Genomic DNA, 19,042 nt, shown 5'->3' with positions numbered 1-19,042 from the left:
CTGGTTATGCTCCAAAGCAGTGCTGTCAAAAAAAAATGCAAGCCACATGTATAATTTAAAATTTCTTAGTAACCACATTAAAAAGGTAATTAATTTTAGTACTATATTTTATGTAACCCGATATGCCAGGAATATCATTTTGACATGTAATCAATATAAAAATTATTAATTTTAGAAGAAAGTAGATAGGAGAAGGGAATCCTAGAGAGGAAGGAAGGGTAGGGTCAGGATAAGTTTGATCTTTTCTCTGCTACCTCTCTTCACCTTGGGGAGGAGAGAAAGCAAAGACTGCGCCCATCTTGACTCTGGCTCTGGTTTTAGCTTGTAAGTGGAATGGTTAGTTCACAATGGTTAAGTTACTTCTGTTCTTCCTCTGAATAGTTGAGAGTTCTATTTATATTCAGGATGTAGTACTAGAAAAGCCCAAAGAACACCATGTGTTCATAGTATATATGTGCACATTAAGAATCCAAAATGTCTTTTGCTGGCTCCAGCTTTAAAAATAGTCTTGTGTGTGTTCGTTCTCTCTCTCTCTCTCTCTCTCCTTTTTCCCCCCTCTCTCCAAGATTAAATTTCTTACTGGAAAGAAAGAAAACTGTAGTAAATTTTCCGAGCACAAACCTCACTTTTATAATATAGTTATGACAACCATCTCTGTTTTGGTAAAGTTAGCCTATTATATGAATTACATTTTGCAATTTAGAAAACCTATTAGGCATTGCAAACAGTTAAACTGGATATTTTCTATATATATTTAGTACTATATGTAAGTCTGAAGTTTAGTCATTGTCCCGACAGATGAAAACAGAAAGCAAATGGACTTGGCTCAATCTGTAAGTTCAGAGGAAACTTCTTTGAGGAAGTGACCTGGGAATTAAGATGTGAAGGGTGGCAAGGGGGTTAATTGGTAGTGCCAATGGAAAAGAGCTTTTCAGGCAGACAAAAATCATTTACAGAAGTCTTGCAGTGGGCATTGGAAGTCCAGAATAAACCATACTTTTAAAATATATATATTTTATTGCTTTCAGAGAGGAAGGGAGAGGAAGAGAGAGATACAAACATCAATGATGAGAGAGAATCATTGATTGGCTGATTCCTGCACATTCCACACTGAAGATTGAGCCTGAAGCCTGGACATATGTGCCCTGACTGGGACTCTATTTCAGTTAAATTAGATTTAACTATTTTAAAAGCCATACTTTTATAGTCAATAGGTTTTCAACAGAAGTGCCAAAAGAATAGTTTTCAACACCTGGTACTAGGACAACGATTTCCACATACACAAGAACAAAGTTGGACCCCTACCTTACACCATGCATAAAAATAACTCAAAATGGGTCATAGACCTACATTTTAGAGTTAAAACTGTAAAAGTCTTAGAACAAAACATTGTACTAAATCTTTGTGATCTTGAGTCAGGCAACAGTTTCTTCACTATGAAAGCACAAGCAACAACAACAAAAATTAATTGGGAGTTCAACAAAACTAAAAACTTGTACTTCAAGTGATACCATCAAGAGAGTGAAATGACATGACAGCCCACAGAGTGGGAGAAAATATTTGCAAGTCATGTCTCTGATAAGCTACTACTAGGAAAATGCAGCATAACTCAGAGAGTGGGTTTGTGGAAAGAGGTCGGAGTGTCGTGTGTGGATGTGTTTCTTAATTTGAGAAATGGAGCTCTGTGGCAAAGCAGTCTTCATTTCTCTCAGGATGAAATGTGTAATGCACCTTGAGGTTAATAAGCAGCTCCTTCAGCTCAGACTCTTCATTTCTGAGGTAATAGGTGTAAACTCCATGGGTTTGGCTGAGAGTTCCTTAGTCTAGGAATTCTTGGCCCTCTAACATGCTTGGATTTATGAACAGAGTATTGTTTCCTGTTGAAATTCTAGACTTTGCTTTTAATACTGCTCAAATTCGAACTATTCCACCAACATTTTACAGATTCTGCTTTCTTTTAAAATAAGAATTTGAAAATAAGAGAGTCCAAATATCCTTCTGAGTCAGTCCTAAGTTATAGTATCTTGATTAGTATGTTAGAATCAGTGATATGAATTGTATTTTGCAATTTTTTAACTCCAGAATTTGCCCTATCAGCTACATCCCGAGCTGTGGTCTTAGTTGTGTTAGATACTTTTCTTAGCTCACGAAAAGCAGAGTCTAGCCAGGAAAATGGAAAAAGGAAAATCTAAAATTCTCCTTTCCATTTCTTCCCATTAATGAGGGCTCTGGAAACGTTTCCTGCAAGGAAGCAGTGGGGAAAATCTCTTCTTTGCTATTAAGCTTCAGAAGCGAAGGAAAATCTTTTTCTTTGATTTTTATATTTTCTGCTAAAGAATTGATTACTTTATTGGGGATAAACCGTGTGAATAAATGCATACCCTAGTTTACAGGTAGATTCTGTGTCAGCAAACGTAGTCCACTAAACCAAAGAAGAGATGAAATGGAAGTAAATGAATATTCCTAATTAGAATAAGTACATATATTCAGAATTCACAGCAAAGATGTCTTAAATCTCATAACATATTCACCCAGATTGTTTTAATCAGTTAATGACTATCTTTATTCACATGTTTTAAAACAGATGAGCTCCGACAAGAAATGCTGGATGATGTACAAAAGAAATTGATGAACTTAGTCAACAGCACAGAAGGAAAAGTAGACAAGTATGCTCTGCCTTTTTACTTTTATGTATTTTATGAAGACTACTTTTATGGTAAAATTTCTACACGTTGATGTTTATATGTAATTAGGTTTTTTAAAAAATCTTTTTCTTATACAATGATGAGATATAGGTAGTTTTAATGAGATAGTAGAATAGCTTCTCTTCTTTTGGCTGTTATTTATTTTTCTTAGAATATGTTTTTATTGATTTGAGAGAGAAGGAGAGAGAGAGATAGAAATATCAATGAGAAACATCAATCAGCTGCCTCCTGCATGCCCCTCACTGAGGATTGAGAGTGTAATTCGGACATGTGCTCTGACCAGGAATCAAACCATGACTTCCTGGTTCATAGGTTGATGCTCAACCATTGAGCCATGCTTACTGGACTTCTCTTGGCTTTTAACTAAATTTTTCCAGCTCAAATTCTTTTTCTTAAAACTATATGGAAAAGTTACAATAGTACCATAACTAGAAAATAAAAAGTTTATTCTTACCATTCTTTTTTTTTTTTTAAGTTTTTTTAATTGAATTTTAAAGAGAGGAAGGGAGAGGAAGAGAGAAAGAGAAACATTGATGGCTGCCTCCTGAACACCCTCTCCTGGGGATCGAGCCCAAAACCTGAGCATATGCCCTGACCAAGAATTGTCCCGTACAATCTTTTAGTGCATGGGACGACACCCTGAGCCACACCAGTCAGGGCTTTTTTGCTCTTTGTACTGTTCATAAATGAACATATTCTCAAATGTATTAGATCTGAAATTTAAGTATATATGTAGTAAATCATTAAAATTTTAAAGATTTCCATATTATTAGCAAATTTTTAATAAGTGTGCGTGGGGAAATATAAGCATAGCCATGAAGCACATGAACTGTCATCACCATTTAAGGTGGGGGTGGGAAAAATCTGAAGTGTCTTCTTAAGGTTGACATCAATGCAGATAGGCACTGAGCGTTACTAATGGTCACCATCTCAGTTGATTGGTTGAAGAAAGTGGTTTCATAATAAGTGATGTTTTCTGGGTATACGTTTTGAGTTGTTTGAAATATTCTTAATTAGACACATCAAAAATTTTTAAATGCTACTTTAAAATATGCTTAGTGTTTTTTATAATTAAGTATTGTTTAAGTCTAATTAAATATTTGTATTTTTAGCACGCATTTATTATTTCGGTACACTAAATATTGGGAGAGCTTGTGCAGCGGTTCTCAACCTGTGGGTCGCGACCATCGGAAAACACATATAGCATATCAGATATTTACATTACGATTCATAACAGTAGCAGAATTATAGTTATGAAGTAGCAACGAAAATAATTTTATGGTTGGGGGTCACCACAACATGAGGAACTGTATTAAAGGGTCGCGGCATTAGGAAGGTTGAGAACCACTGTGAGTAAGCTTGAGCTGTTTCTGCCTTCATTTCCATAGAATCCTAATGAGAAACCTCTTCATTGGACATTTCCATACACCAAAGAACCAGCGTCATGAAGTGTTACGATTAATGGGAAGCATTTTGGGTATCAAAAGGGAGGATATGGAGCAGGTAACTGAATAATAAAAGCCATTCTGAATACATTTATAACTAAAGTAGTGGCATCAGATAAAATTTTCTTTTACTGTATATTATATAACTTTTCCTGAATACAATTTTTTCAATAATTTGGAAATGGAATAATTTCATACTATAGTGAAGGAGTGGACTTGTGCAATTTGTATATCAGTTTAAATATTTTGTAACTTATACACCACCCCTCTTATCAGAATGCTGAAATTTTGATAGTCCTCAACTTTTATCCAAGATAGTGTTTGGGAGGACATTTCATTGTATTTGTAGCTTCTCTCACTAAGAAACATTTGCTAAGAATTGGACTTGAAATATGGTTCTTATTTTTTCTTTTCTTGTACTGATAACACTTTTCTGTTTTAAAATAATTTTTCAGTTGTTGAATGAAGATCAGGGTGGAGTTACCAGATGGATGACTGGGTGGCTTGGAGGAGGATCGAAAAGTGTCCCCAACACACCTCTGAGACCAAATCAGCAATCTGTGTTTAATAGTGTAAGAGCTGATTTTATTTTTGGTGAATATGAGTAGTCAGATGATAGCACATCACATTCATTGGCAAGAATCAGATTTCTCTTTTAGCAGAATTACAATTATGAAGTAGCAACGAAACAGTCCTTTTATTTTGAAGTTGTAGAAACAGATCCAGAGATGTAACTAGCTTAAGGATAATAAGCCAGGTTTAATAAGTTTATTGCATATAGGTTTTATTTTTTATTACTTATATAGTACTTTTATTTTTAAAAGTATTATTCCTTTATTTGTATTTGATCATAATGCTATAGGCACACAATCATTTGTCTTACTACTCTATTATGAGATTCTTAAGATGGAAGCTTTCTTTTATGCATGTATGTATCTACCTGGTCATGGAGCCAGTGAGTACTTATTGAGCACCTGCTGTGCACCCAGCTGCTCTAAGCATTGAGAATGTTAAGCATTGGGGATGCAGCAGCAAACCAGATACAGTGCCCCCCTCAACGACCTCCCTCTGGTTGAAGAAGGCAGATGGTTAATAAACAGGAAAAATAGCGCCTGTTATGTAGTAGGCTGATTGAATTGAGTAGCACTGTGAGTTAGAATGTGGAGTTTATTTCTCTATTTTATTTTTTTTAATGAAGAGGAAACTGAGGATAGGTGATCTACCCACAACTTGATAAAGATAAAACCCTGTTTAAAACGGGATGGCCTAAAGTTTAAAGGAAAGGTCTGCACTACATTATTTTAATCTAATGAGTTACTGGTGAACTTTTGCTATATTCATTGATTGTGTGTTACTTTAGAAGAATGAGCTTAATATTTGTTTTCTGTCAATACAAATTTTCATGTGTATGTAAACAGTTATTAAAATGATTTAAGAAATCTAAGTGGCTAATTCTAACCATAGGTTTGTGAAGTGTTTTGTCATTAAAAATTATTATGTTGAAGTTTTTACTTGATACCTCTATCACTGAAGTGCTAGCACTTTTTTTTCCTGAACCCAGGAAAAGATAATTGCTCATACATGTTATTGGCTACAAATGCCAGGCCCCATTTTAAGTGCTTCTCATGTTTTATTTTCCCAACAACTTAGATGCACCGTCACTAAAACTCACTTCTCAGGGCAGAAACAGGCAGGTTAAATGCATCTAAGACTACACTGACAGTTAAATGGCAGAGACTCAGGATTTGAACACTTTCTGGCTCCTGAGAACATATGATTCACAGTAACTGCCCTCTGAAATAATTACAATATTACCATACTAAACCCTCACCCAACTTTCACTAAGTCAATAGTGATCCACTTATTATTCTCATAGCATCCAGTTTTATGTGCAGAATGACATATATCCATTTGCACAACTGCCACAAAAACTGTTAGGTGACATGTTCACTCTTAATGGAGTTGTGCTAGAACTACCTACTTACTGTTATCTGGAAGTTACTAGAGTAATCACATCTCCACAAACATTTTAAAACTACATCCCCTCCTAAGCCTCAGTTAATATTAATAATCTACTTATTATCAGACCAGTTTTTCTGATCTCTTCCCCTCCAAGACCTAGGAATTATAATTTTATGTGTCTCAGGCATGAAACAGGTCTGGCCACCAATACAGGCATCAAGCTAGAATGAACTAAGGACTGTACATCTGCCTTGCCCCTGATTGATATAAGAGCAACACCACCAATCAGGTGTCTCCTTGCCCATTGCCAGGGGGTTAAAGTGCTAGCATTTTAATTATTCATAAAGCTTATAAAGAAACTAGAGGTCCAGTGCACGGATTTGTGCACATTGAAAGGAAGTTAATTAGAAAGTGGCCGGCAGGGCATGACTGTGTGAGACGGGCCAGACACGCCCCATAGCCAACCTCCTGCAGTTCCTCCCTGGCCAGCTGCACTTGGGGTGATGCTGGGGCTCGAAGGGCGTCTGTGGAGTGAGCGGGGTCCCTCTGGCAGGTGGGGCCCCGCGGCCTGGCCTGCGGGGATTGGGCCAAAACCGGCAGTCTGACATCCCCCCGAGGGGTCCTGGAGTGCAAGAGAGCACTCTGCAAAGTTGCTGTTGCTCAGCAGCTCCTGCATTGAGTATCTGCCCCCTGGTGGTCATTGCACATCATAGTTACCGGCTGGTCGGCTGGTTGCTTAGGCTTTTATATATATAGATAGATGATTCAGATGGCATGATTAGCTTTTAATATTTCATTAGAATACCTGCTATATTTTCTGTAGTGAATATAATTTTAATATCTGCCTAATATGACAGAAATATTTTTTTCTTAGTCTTTTTCAGAACTTTTTGTTAAATTTCTAGAAACAGAATCTCATCCATCTATTCCACCACCAAAGCTTTCTGTTCACGATATGAAACCACTAGACTCACCAAGAAGGAGAAAACTAGATATAAATGTACCGGAAAGTTTTAAAGGTAAAACTAGATATTTATTTATTCAACAATTTAAGAAATGAAATGTTTAAGTTTGATTATGTTTTACAGTGATATTAACTAAATTTTTAATGTTTTTGAAAATGTGCAGTGACTTCTAAAATTCCAATAAGACATTATATTTTGGTTTCATACATTCTGTGGTAACCTGATATTTAATTGGTTTAGATTAATTTAAAAAATATGTAATATTTTTTTCTTTGTATATTGGTGTCATTGTTTTCTCTCTGTGTAAGCCACTTTGAATTACTCTTCTTGGAAGAGGTGATTAAATGGTAAGCCTTTGTTTGGGCACCTGTTTTCCTTTCTCACTCATGGTACTTATTTCTAATCAGAGAAGTGTAGTTTATAGTTAAAGATTTTTTTCCCCCTGAGAAAATCTGTTATGCTCAATACCCCAACCTTGGTATATTAATAATATTTATAAGAGCAGTTTAATAAACTGGCTTAAATATCCAAGAATGATAGGAAGCATTCTTATATGTTGAAAGATGTGCCTAGAAGCAAGTAGTTTGGTTATACCACAGTAGGTGTGTGTGTATGTGTGTGTGTGTGTGTGTGTGTGTGTGTGTATTTTTTTTTTAATCCTTGCCCGAGGATATTTTTCCCATTGATTTTCAGAGAGAATGGAAGGAAAGAAGGGGGCAGGGTGGAGAGAGAGACATCAATTGGTTGCCTCCGGTGGGGCCCCGGGGATAGAGCCCACAACTGAGGTATGTGCCCTTGACCGTGAATTGAACCCACAGTTCTTTGGTTCATTGGCTGACACTCTAACCACCTAGCCAAAGTGGCCAGGGCTGTGTACATAATTTTTTATTCCACTAGTTTATAAGGGTTTTATTTATATCCATATCCCCTATATTAGCATGCAGTATAATTTCTTTTTTTTTTTTTAAATATATATTTTATTGATTTTTTACAGAGAGGAAGGGAGAGAGACAGAGAGCTAGAAACATCGATGAGAGAGAAACATCGATCAGCTGCCTCCTGCACATCTCCCACTGGGGACGTGCCCACAACCCAGGCACATGCCCTTGACCGGAATCGAACCCAGGACCCTTCAGTCCGCAGGCCGACGCTCTATCCACTGAGCCAAACCGGTTTCGGCCAGTATAATTTCTTGAGTTGAAATTTAAATATAACCTTTAAACTACAAAAAGATTATTTACTGTAAGGTCCCTTTTTTCCCCTGAAATCTTTATATTTTAATATAAACTAACATGTTTGCTAGTGGAACTGTAAAGGTACATATCTATACTAATAAAAGGGTAATACGCTAATTAGACTGGACAGCCAAACGACCTTCCAGACGTCATTCCGGATGTCCTTCCGGACAAAACTGTGGCGGCGAGGGCCGAGGCAGAGGCAGTTAGGGGCAATCAGGCAGGCAGGCGAGCAGTTAAGGGCGATCAGGCAGTCAGGCAGAGGGGTTAGGGGCGATGAGGCAGGCAGGCAGAGTGGTTAGGGGCCATCAGGCAGTCAGACATCCCCCGAGGGTCCTGGATTGCGAGAGAGTGTAGGCCAGGCTGAGGGACACCCCGCCCCCTACCCCCCCAACCCCCTTGTGCACGAATTTCGTGCACTGAGCCTCTAGTACAGCAGTTCTCAACCTGTGGGTCGCGACCCCTTTGGCAGTCGAACGACCCTTTCACAGGGGTCGCCTAAGACCATCCTGCATATCAGATATTTACATTACGATTCAAAACAGTAGCAACATTACAGTTATGAAGTAGCAACAAAAATAATTTTATGGTTGGGTCACAACATGAGGAACTGTATTTAAAGGGCCAGAAGGTTGAGAACCACTGCTCTAGTATGTTATAATCATATCACATGTCAGATGCTAAATTTTGAATAAGATATTAAATAATTTATATTTTGAAAATTTAAAAACTTGCTTAGTCATTTAAACAAAGTTATATTTTCCTCAACTTTTATAGAAAAAGGAAGTGGTAAAATTTATTTGTTGTTTAGATAAAAGTTTTGGCTGCTAAATTTAGTGAAAAGTCTTAATTTTAACAGATGTAGACTGTACTAAAAATACTTTTTCTTGTTACACTAGGTTGTAACATCATAAAGAGGATTCCAAAATTCATTATGACAGGGTCTCCCTCTCTTTTACCCCTTCTCCCCTCAGGCTCTTCCCCCTTCTCCCTCTTTCCTGCTCTCCTCCATTCAGTTACAAGTCCTGCGTCAGTTCGATTTGTACTATTTAGACCCAAAAGCCCCTGATGTTCTGATTGCTCTAGGATTCGCAGGATTAAAGTTTAGTCTTTGATCCTGGATTTGTTGTAGTGGGAGCTAAAAAAATACTTTCCTCCCACCTTCTAAGTTCTTCTATCTGAACTAATAAATCAAATTAACAGACAAAATAACAGGAGAAAATCAAATTTTTAATATATGTGCATGGGAAAGGGGCTCACATACACATGAGAATTCCAAAGACAGGCAGCATTGGATATATATGAAATTTTGGACAGTGGTGAAAGCGGGGACCGGAAGGGTTCTGAGATTTCAGAAGTGAGAATGGGCAGGTAATTGAGGAAGAGCAGAGCGCCCGTGCAGGGAAATCCTTGCTCAGTGACCAGATACATTGGGACGTGGTGGGCATCTAGCTAACAGGCCCGGCCCCAAGTCCTCCTGTTACCACACGCAGTCCAGGCGGGCCGCGGAGGCCAGCTTCCGGAGTGTCCCTGCCGCAGTCCGTCTCTCCCTCCGAATCTCCTAGGCAGGGAAGGGGAGGCTCAAAGTTCCTTTCTGAGCCTTAATTGCCCCTTAAAAATCAATGTCCTAAGAGGCAAAACTTTGTTCCCCTTCAATAGTAAATTAACTTTATCAGTTATGTAACTTGTATTTAAATGTAAAACGACAGCATTATTGTGTTTAATGAAGTATTAGTTACGCATTCAGGTATCCTTCTGTCCCGTTTCCTTTCTCCCATTTCTTTCTCTGTCCTTCTACTAGTATATTTCATAGACCCTACGTATCGGATCCAGAACCCAGCAGCATATGAATTAAATTTATTTAGGGGCCAAATCTTGGAACCTAAAACACTTGTATAGTGCTGATTAAATAACATATAGGAGACTAAGTAATTCACATTTTGTCATTTAGATACGACAGAACCCAGGTCTGGGAGAAGAACAGATGTGAGTCCGTTCTTAGCTCCCCGCTCTGCGGCTGTGCCTCTCATGAACCCGGCTGGCCTTGGGCCTGGGGGGCCTGGGCACCTCCTTTTGAAACCCATTTCAGACGTGCTGCCCACGTTTACGCCTTTGCCAGTGTCGCCTGACAACAGTGCCGGGGTTGTGCTGAAGGACCTTTTGAATCAATAGATGACTCTCAAGCCAGAGACGACATGCACAGCACTTTAGAGAAACACTAAATGTATGTACTTTATCACGAAGTGGCCTTTTGGAAAAAGTCATGTATTTGTTTGCAGTTGTACTTTCTCTGAATTTAATAAAAATATTCGTATTGTTTTTAGAAATTGCAGGTGTCACAGGAGGAAGTGTTTGCTATATATTTTTTTCCTTCTCTGATTTAACCTAATTCAGGCTAGAAACATTTGATTTTTTAATCTTAACTTATGGAAGTAAGTAAAATAAAAGTAGCTATATATCAGGTTTTGATTTCTTTCTCTGATTTTCAAGTTAATTTAGGCTAGTTGAGACATGTGGTTGTCTTTTAAAGATAATCATGAGATTTACCCAAAAAAGAAAGAAAAAGAAAAGGAAGAAGAAATAATAACTGTGGCTCATCTGCATAGTGCAGAAAATTGACCTGAAGTGTATATTAATCATCTTTATAGAGGATTTTGTGTAGACAGGACAAGAAAAGGTTGCCCCTGGGAGGACATAGGTGTCTTGAGGTGGAATGTGTGTGTATTTTGTTCTATGCAACTTTATCACATGTGTAAATCCATGTGACCACCACTACAGAACAGATACATCAAGAACCCCTCGTGCTACCCTTTTTACAGTCATAGCCACCTCCTTCTTTAGCTCCTCCCCGAACTTCTGGCAACCACTCACTATTCTCCGATTTCTGTAGCGTGCTATATAAATGGAATCCCATAGGATGTAACCTTTTTGAGATTGACTTTTTCACTGAGTGCAATGCCCTTGGAAATCTATCCAAATTATTACGTGTATCAGCCTTTCTCTTTTTGTTGTCAAGTGCATACTATGGGCATATGATTTGGTTTTAAGAGCTAAGGTATCTTTTTAAAGTTATCATTTTAAAACTACTTGTTTTTTTCACACCTATACATACAACTTTCATGTAAGCGTTAAATCATACAGCTGCATTTACGGAACTATAATGAGCAATATCACTAAACACGGCCCCTCCTTCCTCTGTCTGAGATGTCCATGTGACAGGCATGTTAGTCCAGGAATTGTCCATTCGCATCCTCAAGGTCACCGAGGGCAGTGGAATTACTTCAGCAACACCAGCATCAGGTGTTTGGAACTTAAGAATAAGGGAGTATTTCTTTAATTTTTTATAAACCTATCATAAAAAAATCCTGGCTTGGAACTTAATCAGGATGTTCATGTTTGTATAAGTTGTTGAAGTTGTATATTTAAAGACATTTCTTGCAAATTTTGTAAATTTCACTATGCCTTTAAAATAGAAACATCTATATAACAAGGAAAGGTGGAAATGATATTGATCCAAATATGTAAATAGTTCTGGCTCCAGCCAGGGCTAAATTTGATCATTTGTAAATTTTGCTGTGATTAACTGTATACTTTCTACTGTATTTAGAAGGTTGGAAGTCTTTATGTGTTGATGGGTGAAACTGGTTTTTCTGAGGAATTCAGTAACTGAGACATTGCTGCTTCACAACGTCCTGTCTCCTTAGCTAGCTTATTTATATGGCCATTCTTTATTTAGTGTGCTTAAAGGAAGTGGCCATCCAGTTCTATATTAGAACTGCCAAGCTGCCTCCTGTCTGTTTTGCCCATTATTTCTCTTATAAAATTATTACCCTTGGGATCCTTTCAAAGATACTTTCACTGACCAGCCTAAATTATTTGCTGCTTGCCATTGAAGTTTCATTTCAGTGTGGAGCATCTGAAATAAAAATTTCTAAGTTAAAAAAAAAAAAAAGACACATGCTCTTTCATTTTGAAGAAATAGAAAATGCATAGAGTTTTTCTCTTATAATTTGAGAATTAAAACTTAAGTAGTAGGTATTTAAGTAGCATGTCATCATATTTTAAATGTCTTTCATGACATTTTAAGTATTTCCTTCCCTATTCAAAACAGCCTATCTCCCTTCACCCCGTAGTTTAACATAAGTTTGAAAGCTATGATGGGCATACAGCATGACCTTACATGGCTGCTGTTTGATTATGTGACCTTGAACTGAAGCTGTAGTACCTAATGTTTCAGTTGTATCATCATTGAAACTATAGCTGCCTGGTATGCATACTAAGTGTTTGTTGATCTAAACCAGACATAACTCATCTACTTTCCTGAAACTAAGTTGTGTCAGAGATGAACCATCTGCTCAAGGAATCTTCTTAGTAACCAGCCATACAATGAGGAAGCATATAATTCTAATGTCAGCAGTAGGACATTTCTAACAATAATTTACTGCAGTCGTTTAACGACAGTAATTTTACTGTTTACTTCTCTGCAAACTTACTAGGATTTGTGGTTGAATTTTGCTTTAGCTGCCACAGTTTTTCACAACATTCCTAATGGTTTTCAACTGCTAATACTATAATAGAAAATCCAGCCAGACATTGAATTTGATTTAGTACAATTCTGTATCATATGGCTGTTTGAATTTTAGTTCCTGCCATTATTTATTTAAAAGAAAAAAAATTGGGGAAAGAATTTAATTCTTTAAAACCAGCCACTTAAAATATTAAATATCCCCCCCAAATAAAACCTCCAGTTTATTTTAACCATTCAAAGGTTAATCAAAAGGGAGAAAAACACTTTCAAAATAACTTATTTGATCCTTAGGTGGAAAATATGAAAGTGTCCTCAGGGACAGGGGAGGGATGAGAATACTTAGAGCTATTATGTATCAAACTTAGAGCATTTGAATTTGATTTAAACCTAATGAAGTTTTTCATATATCAAAGTATTTAAAGCCTCTTCCATCAAAAAATTTAATTTTGTAAATATCAAGTCAGTTATACTTGATATTTATTTTATATATTCCTATGGAAAAAGTAAAGGCGCTTTTAATGTTCTGACATTTGTGATTATTTGCCAGTGTTTACTTTTTAACTTATTAAGGTTTCTGTACTTAAAATTGATCAATTGTCTTGATTTTTAGGGAAATAACTAAATAGGGGAAATTTACAACCCAACTATAGTATTGGGTTGTGTTTTATAGAACTAAAGTCAATGCATTTCTGAATTTCTCAGGAGCGCTGCAAGGCAAAAAAATACTCCAAATAAAAATGATATATGTGAGTTGGCGATGTCTTCATCCACAATAAAAAAAAAGATTTTTTAGCAAACAGCTGCTGACTTGTTCTTTAGAAGGGGGAGAAATGACTTACACATGTTGTTTATAGCAGCCGTTGGTCAACTACTGAAGCTAATGTCTTCAAGTGCTCGCCGGATGTCTGCTGTGAGGATAGTGTTTGAGCCTTGGAAATGTTAAGTATGAACAGTTCATAGAGGCTTAACATAAGATAACGCATGAAAAGAGCATCTGAGAGGCTTTAGCCAGCCTGTTCCGAGGTGATATTATGCATCATCCGGCCTTCGTGTTTCTGCAAGATGATCAGTCAATCCTGTCTTCGTTTTTCTTAGATGTGGAACTTGAATAATTTTAACTGTTTGTGTGATGGCAGCATTGGAAGGAACATGGGTTTTTAAGTTGGGAGGTGGCTTCTTTTGACTTTTAACAGCATTACTTTGATGGAATTGATTTTTCTCATCTCAAATAACCTAGGTCAGTGGGCGGCAAACTCATTAGTCAGCAGAGCCAAATACCAACAGTACAACGATTGACATTTCTTTTGAGAGCCAATTTTTTTAAACTTAAACTATATAGGTAGGTACATTGTTATTAACTTAATTAGGGTACTCCTAAGCTGACCTTTGCTAAAAACGTCCTCAATCTGATTGAGGTACGTTCGCTGAGGTCGACCCCTTCCAACTCTCCCATCCACACTCGTCTTGTAGACTTGTTTCAGATAGACGAGTGTGGATGGGAGAGTTGGAAGGGGTCGACCTCAGGGAATGTACCTCAAAACAATGTACCTCCCCCGCACTGCGTATCCCGTGGCCTGCCTGCGCCGCGTCTCCCGTTGCCCAACCCACCGACACCCCCACTTCTTCTAACGCCACTTCTTCAAAAATAGACTCGCCCAGGCCGAAAACCGACTTCTGCACACAGGCCACAAAGTTTCAGTCGCACTGTACGTGCGCGCCCGCACATGGTATTTTGTGGAAGAGCCACACTCACTCAAGGGGCCAAAGAGCCGCATGTGGCTGGTGAGCTGCGGTTTGTTGACCACTGACCTAGGTAGTAAGCTTATGGGGTTGTAAGCATCAAATGATGCATTCATTCATAGTATTTATTAAATGATAAATGTACCACTTGTGGAAATGCTTTATAAAATCTAGTTCTATACAGATGTCAGAACTCGAGGTTATTATTGCCAAAAAGGGGGTAAGCATGTCAGATGTGGGGGTGTTGCCAAAGCCAAGAATTATTTCAAGAAGATGGGAGAGGTCAGAAGTGTGGAGTGCTTGCTGCTCTGGTGAGATAAGCTTGGATTCTGGGACCAGGGAGTTGTTGGATTTGACTTGGTGTTGGTGGAATGGTGGGAGGAAAAACCAGTCGTAAGTGAGTTGAGTAGGTGGTGAGCAATTGGAGATAAGTGTTTGTAAGAGCTCTTCTGAGAAATCACATTGTCACGGGGAAGGAGGACACCAGGCGGAGAGAGGAGAGTGGGGTGGCGGGAGAATTGGTTTAAGCTGGGAGGCTTAAGCATGTACAAATCCTTACGGGGTGAAGAGAGTGGAGAGAAGAGGTCCGGAGAGGGAGCTGGTAGCACCCGAACACAGGGGAGGCGTCGGCCTTGCATGGAAAGACTCCTTTACTGGCACAGACGGAATGCAAGAGGGGGGGATGCAGATAGCAAATGGATTCGGGTAGTTGTGGGAATTTCTTCTGTGAGATGGGCAGGGAGCTTTATGGGCTAAAAATGAGGGGTGCGACGACGGTCTGAGGCTTGAGAAATTCAGTCTAGTGGGCGAGAGAGACTCGTCCACATTGCTAGAGCAGTGAGAGGTGCTGGGGAGCCCTGGGTTGGCCCTGGCAGGCAGATGGGAGGAGCGTGTGGTGGTTAAAGGAAGTAACATTTGAGCACCTTAGGAGGAAGCGAGCTAGCAAAGTTAATGTCCAGCGGTCCTTGCCCCAACCAGTTCTAATGGAACACAAAATGTTACTCATCTGAACTTGTTTTCCTGTCCTTGGGGCTTAGGTCATGTGAATATAAGATATGATATGATGGAAGGTTTTACAGCATGTTATTGTCATAATTTAATACATCCAGTAAAGTAATAATCCTTTATAAACACACCAGTATTTCCTTTGGAGATAAAGGAAAATTCAAGAATGTTAATAAATGGATCACTTAAGGCAGATGTTTGACCCCTTAGTTTGTTTTCTGCCTTGGCTACTACTGTGCATCAAACTTTTAGCCCTTCTGGGGTTAAGAAATTAATAATTCGCATTACGATGATATTTTAACTGTGATCACTTTCAGCTGTGGCTGTTTTTATAAGAGTTACTCCCCTTTTCAGCTCTAACATTCTTTGACTTCAGTGAACTATTTCTGACCCTCAAAAATTAAATCTCAGTGATTGAAAATATTTGTGAACTTAATGAGTTTGGTGAAGTTGTTTCCTAGTTTTCCTTGGGCTGTTAAAAATGTAATTATTTTTTGTAAAATATAAGGCATTTAAATGTGGCAGGACTAACACTGTGAGAAGTTTTCCTCTAACAATGGTGAGTCAATGTATATTCTTGAATGAATTCATTTCCCAAAGGACAAGGCCCATTCCAGATGGTGAAGGCAAACATGATTTCTTTTAAAGAAAAGAATTGGAAGCAAAGTAACACAGCTTTGCTTTAGGTTTCCAAGCAGCTCTGTCCATTTAAGCATATTTAAAGCACCACGGTGTCATCTGTGAGTTAACACATTCATCCCTGTCTAAAAGGCAATTCCAGGCCCTCTCCATTAATAAAAAATGGGGTGATGGTGATAAAGTTACACATTCTAGACTAATGAGGTAATTTTTTATTTTTGAAAACGTATATGGAATGTGTAGCCTTTGAACATTTTTGGAATCGTTTCAAAGTCATCTCCCTAAAGCATTTGGCATGCCTCGCACATGCAGGCTCCCGCTCGGAGAGTCTGGATGTATGCATTCAGCCCGCAGCACTCTTCAGGATCACACGCACCAACTGGCGCTCCCGTGTTGAAAAGTACTGATGGTTGAAATCAGTTCTCCATAGAGTTGCTACTTGAGGAATAGATTTCCATTTTTTAAAGTGTTTTCACTCTTAATTTTTTTCCTTGAAACATTAGTTTTACCTGGAAGTAATTTTACTTCTGCCTTCATCCTTTATTTGTGGGTTTCAAATATTTCAATCATTCAAGAATAAACAAAGGGGTATTAGGAGGGATGGACATCTGGCCATGGTAGGGTGAAGAGGTCAGCCAGTCCTCCCTGCAAAAAAACAAGTATATAACCAAAATGGTGAAAGACAAGAAATTGGAAATGGTTGATTTTTTAAAACCATCTATACTCTATAGAGCAGCGGTTCTCAACCTGTGGGTCGCAACCCCTTTGGGGGTCGAACGACCCTTCCACAGGGGTCGCCTAAGACCATCAGAAAACACATATATAATTACATATTGTGTTTGTGATTAATCACTATGCTTTAATTATGTTCAATTTGTAACAATGAAAATACATCCTGCATATCAGATATTTACATTACGATTCATAACAGTAGCAAAATTACAGTTATGAAGTAGCAACGAAAATAATTTTTTGGTCGGGGGTCACCACAACATGAGGAACTGTATTAAAGGGTCGCGGCATTAGGGAGGTTGAGAACCACTGCCATAGAGCTGCAGGTAAGAACCACTGGAGTCTGTAGCTTCCTGCCTGGGGCTCCCCGACTCCCGTCAGCCTGTCTGAAAACCAGCAGCTTTGTAGCCTGAGGGCATGAACTCCATGGAATGGGGTGGAAGCTGAGCAAAAACCATGACTTTGCCAGTTAAAAGTGGTGAACTTGGAAGGAAACCTGGAGAAAACTCAGCTCTGCTAGGCTGAGGGTGCAACTCCAGGTGGGGCAAGTGCCGACCAGTGGAAATGTAATGAGGAGCTGAGAAAGCCATGGCCAGGGCAGAACCAAGAGAGCCCCATGAGAAGACAGCCTCGGCCACCCAGAGCCTGGCCTGTATTTTTCAATCTGCACCCTCACCCATCGGCAGCGGATGGGAGCCACGGGGACTCTGGGTGTCTAAGGAGCACAGCCTCCTGCTGACCAGTCCTGCAGCAGCAACCTCTGGGAGGCCAGAGTGAAAGATTAAGAATGTAAAACCAGCAGAGACATCAGCAGCCACACTCTCCTGCAGGGAAGGCAGATTCCTCAGTTTAAATCCAAATGTTAGCCCGAGCTGGTTTGGCTCAGTGGATAAGCGTCGGCCTGCGGACTGAGGGTCAAGGGCATATGCCCTGGCTGCGGCCGTGATCCCCAGTGTGGGGCGTGCAGGAGGCAGCTGATCAATGATTCTCTCTCATCGACGTTTCTATCCCTCCCTCCCTCCTTTCCTCTCTGAAATCAATAAAAATATATTTTAAAAAACAAATCCAAATGTTAAAATCAGAGAAATACATCGCAATTAGTAGTTGCTACACGTAATCTAAATTGTCCAAACTTCAACCAACAACGATGAGTAATGCAAAGAAGAAAGTGTGACCCGTACTCAGAAAAGAAGCTGTCAAAGAAACGGTGGGCTTCATGTTGGATTTAGCCCACAAGAACTTCACTGCTGTGATCATAAATGCAAAAGCTGAAGTCTGTTCACAGGATACCGAGTAATCGCTGTATGTTCATTAGCCAGCTTCGTCAAATCTTAACCTTATGCTGTATTTTCCAAAAAAAAATTTTTTTTGACTTTTTATTAGAGGAAAATGTGAATGTAGACACAAAAGTATAGAAGGTAGCCAAAACTGGTTTGGCTCAGTGGATAGAGCGGCGGCCTGCGGACTGAAAGGTTCCAGGTTCGATTCCGGTCAAGGGCATGTACCTGGGTTGTGGGCACATCCCCAGTAGGAGATGTGCAGGAGGCGGCTGATGTTTCTCTCATCGATGTTTCTAACTCTCTATCTCTCTCCCTTCCTCTCTGTAAAAAATCAATAAAATATATTTTTTTTTTAAAAAAAGTATAGAAGGTAACAATGTACCCATGTACCCATCATCCACTTCAATGATGAACAACTCAGGATGACCAACTCTCATTTCATCCTGTACCACCAGCCACTTCCCCTTTTAATTTTGGAAGCATTTTCCCATAACTTGTCTTAACATTGTAATGAGCCAATCTTCTTACTTTCTGTAGGACAATAGAGATGTGGTCAGATAATGTATGCCTCTCCTGTCCCTGAACTCTATGGGAATATTGTTGAAACCTGACATCCCATCTGGATACATAGAGAAGCTTACAAGGTCTCTCCTTCATGTGGTGTTAAAAGTTCTTTCTTTTATGCAACATGGTAATATGCTATATGATAGTTGTAATATTTTTTATTTTTATTTGGCAGAATTAAAAGCTGACAGCATAGCCCTGGCCAGTGTGGCTTAATTGATTGGGTGTTGTCCCATGCACCA

The 19,042-nt window shown here is 38.9% G+C and overlaps 2 protein-coding genes and 1 pseudogene across 8 annotated transcripts in view; 2 read left to right on the top strand and 1 right to left on the bottom strand.

Moving 5' to 3' along the window:
* Positions 1–13,637, top strand: part of TRIP11 (thyroid hormone receptor interactor 11) — a 65,436-nt gene extending 51,799 nt beyond the window's left edge. For 5 of the 7 annotated variants that reach the window (XM_036315741.1, XM_036315740.1, XM_036315742.1 and 2 more), the window contains 5 exons: positions 2,585–2,666; positions 4,094–4,208; positions 4,606–4,722; positions 6,987–7,131; positions 10,264–13,637. In XM_036315741.1, coding sequence (XP_036171634.1) covers positions 2,585–2,666; positions 4,094–4,208; positions 4,606–4,722; positions 6,987–7,131; positions 10,264–10,484 — 680 coding nt within the window. In that variant the 3' untranslated portion in view covers positions 10,485–13,637. Of the gene's footprint in view, positions 1–2,584; positions 2,667–4,093; positions 4,209–4,605; positions 4,723–6,986; positions 7,132–10,263 lie in introns of those variants that run through there. The other 2 variants (XM_036315744.1, XR_004968574.1) reach the window with 2 other exon arrangements.
* LOC118662117 lies at positions 6,284–6,428 on the bottom strand (annotated as a pseudogene).
* FBLN5 (fibulin 5) overlaps positions 10,421–19,042 on the top strand; it is an 87,447-nt gene continuing 78,825 nt past the window's right edge. Inside the window, exon 1 of the mRNA XM_036315748.1 lies at positions 10,421–10,536. Within this exon, the coding sequence (XP_036171641.1) occupies positions 10,535–10,536 (2 nt within the window). The 5' untranslated portion in view covers positions 10,421–10,534. The remainder of the gene's footprint in view (positions 10,537–19,042) is intronic.

This window comes from Myotis myotis, unplaced genomic scaffold (genome assembly GCF_014108235.1).
Source record: "Myotis myotis isolate mMyoMyo1 unplaced genomic scaffold, mMyoMyo1.p scaffold_m19_p_1, whole genome shotgun sequence".
Classification (NCBI taxonomy): Eukaryota; Metazoa; Chordata; class Mammalia; order Chiroptera; family Vespertilionidae; genus Myotis; species Myotis myotis.
Note: the sequence above shows the minus strand (reverse complement) of the source record. Positions and strands in the feature narration are given on the sequence as shown.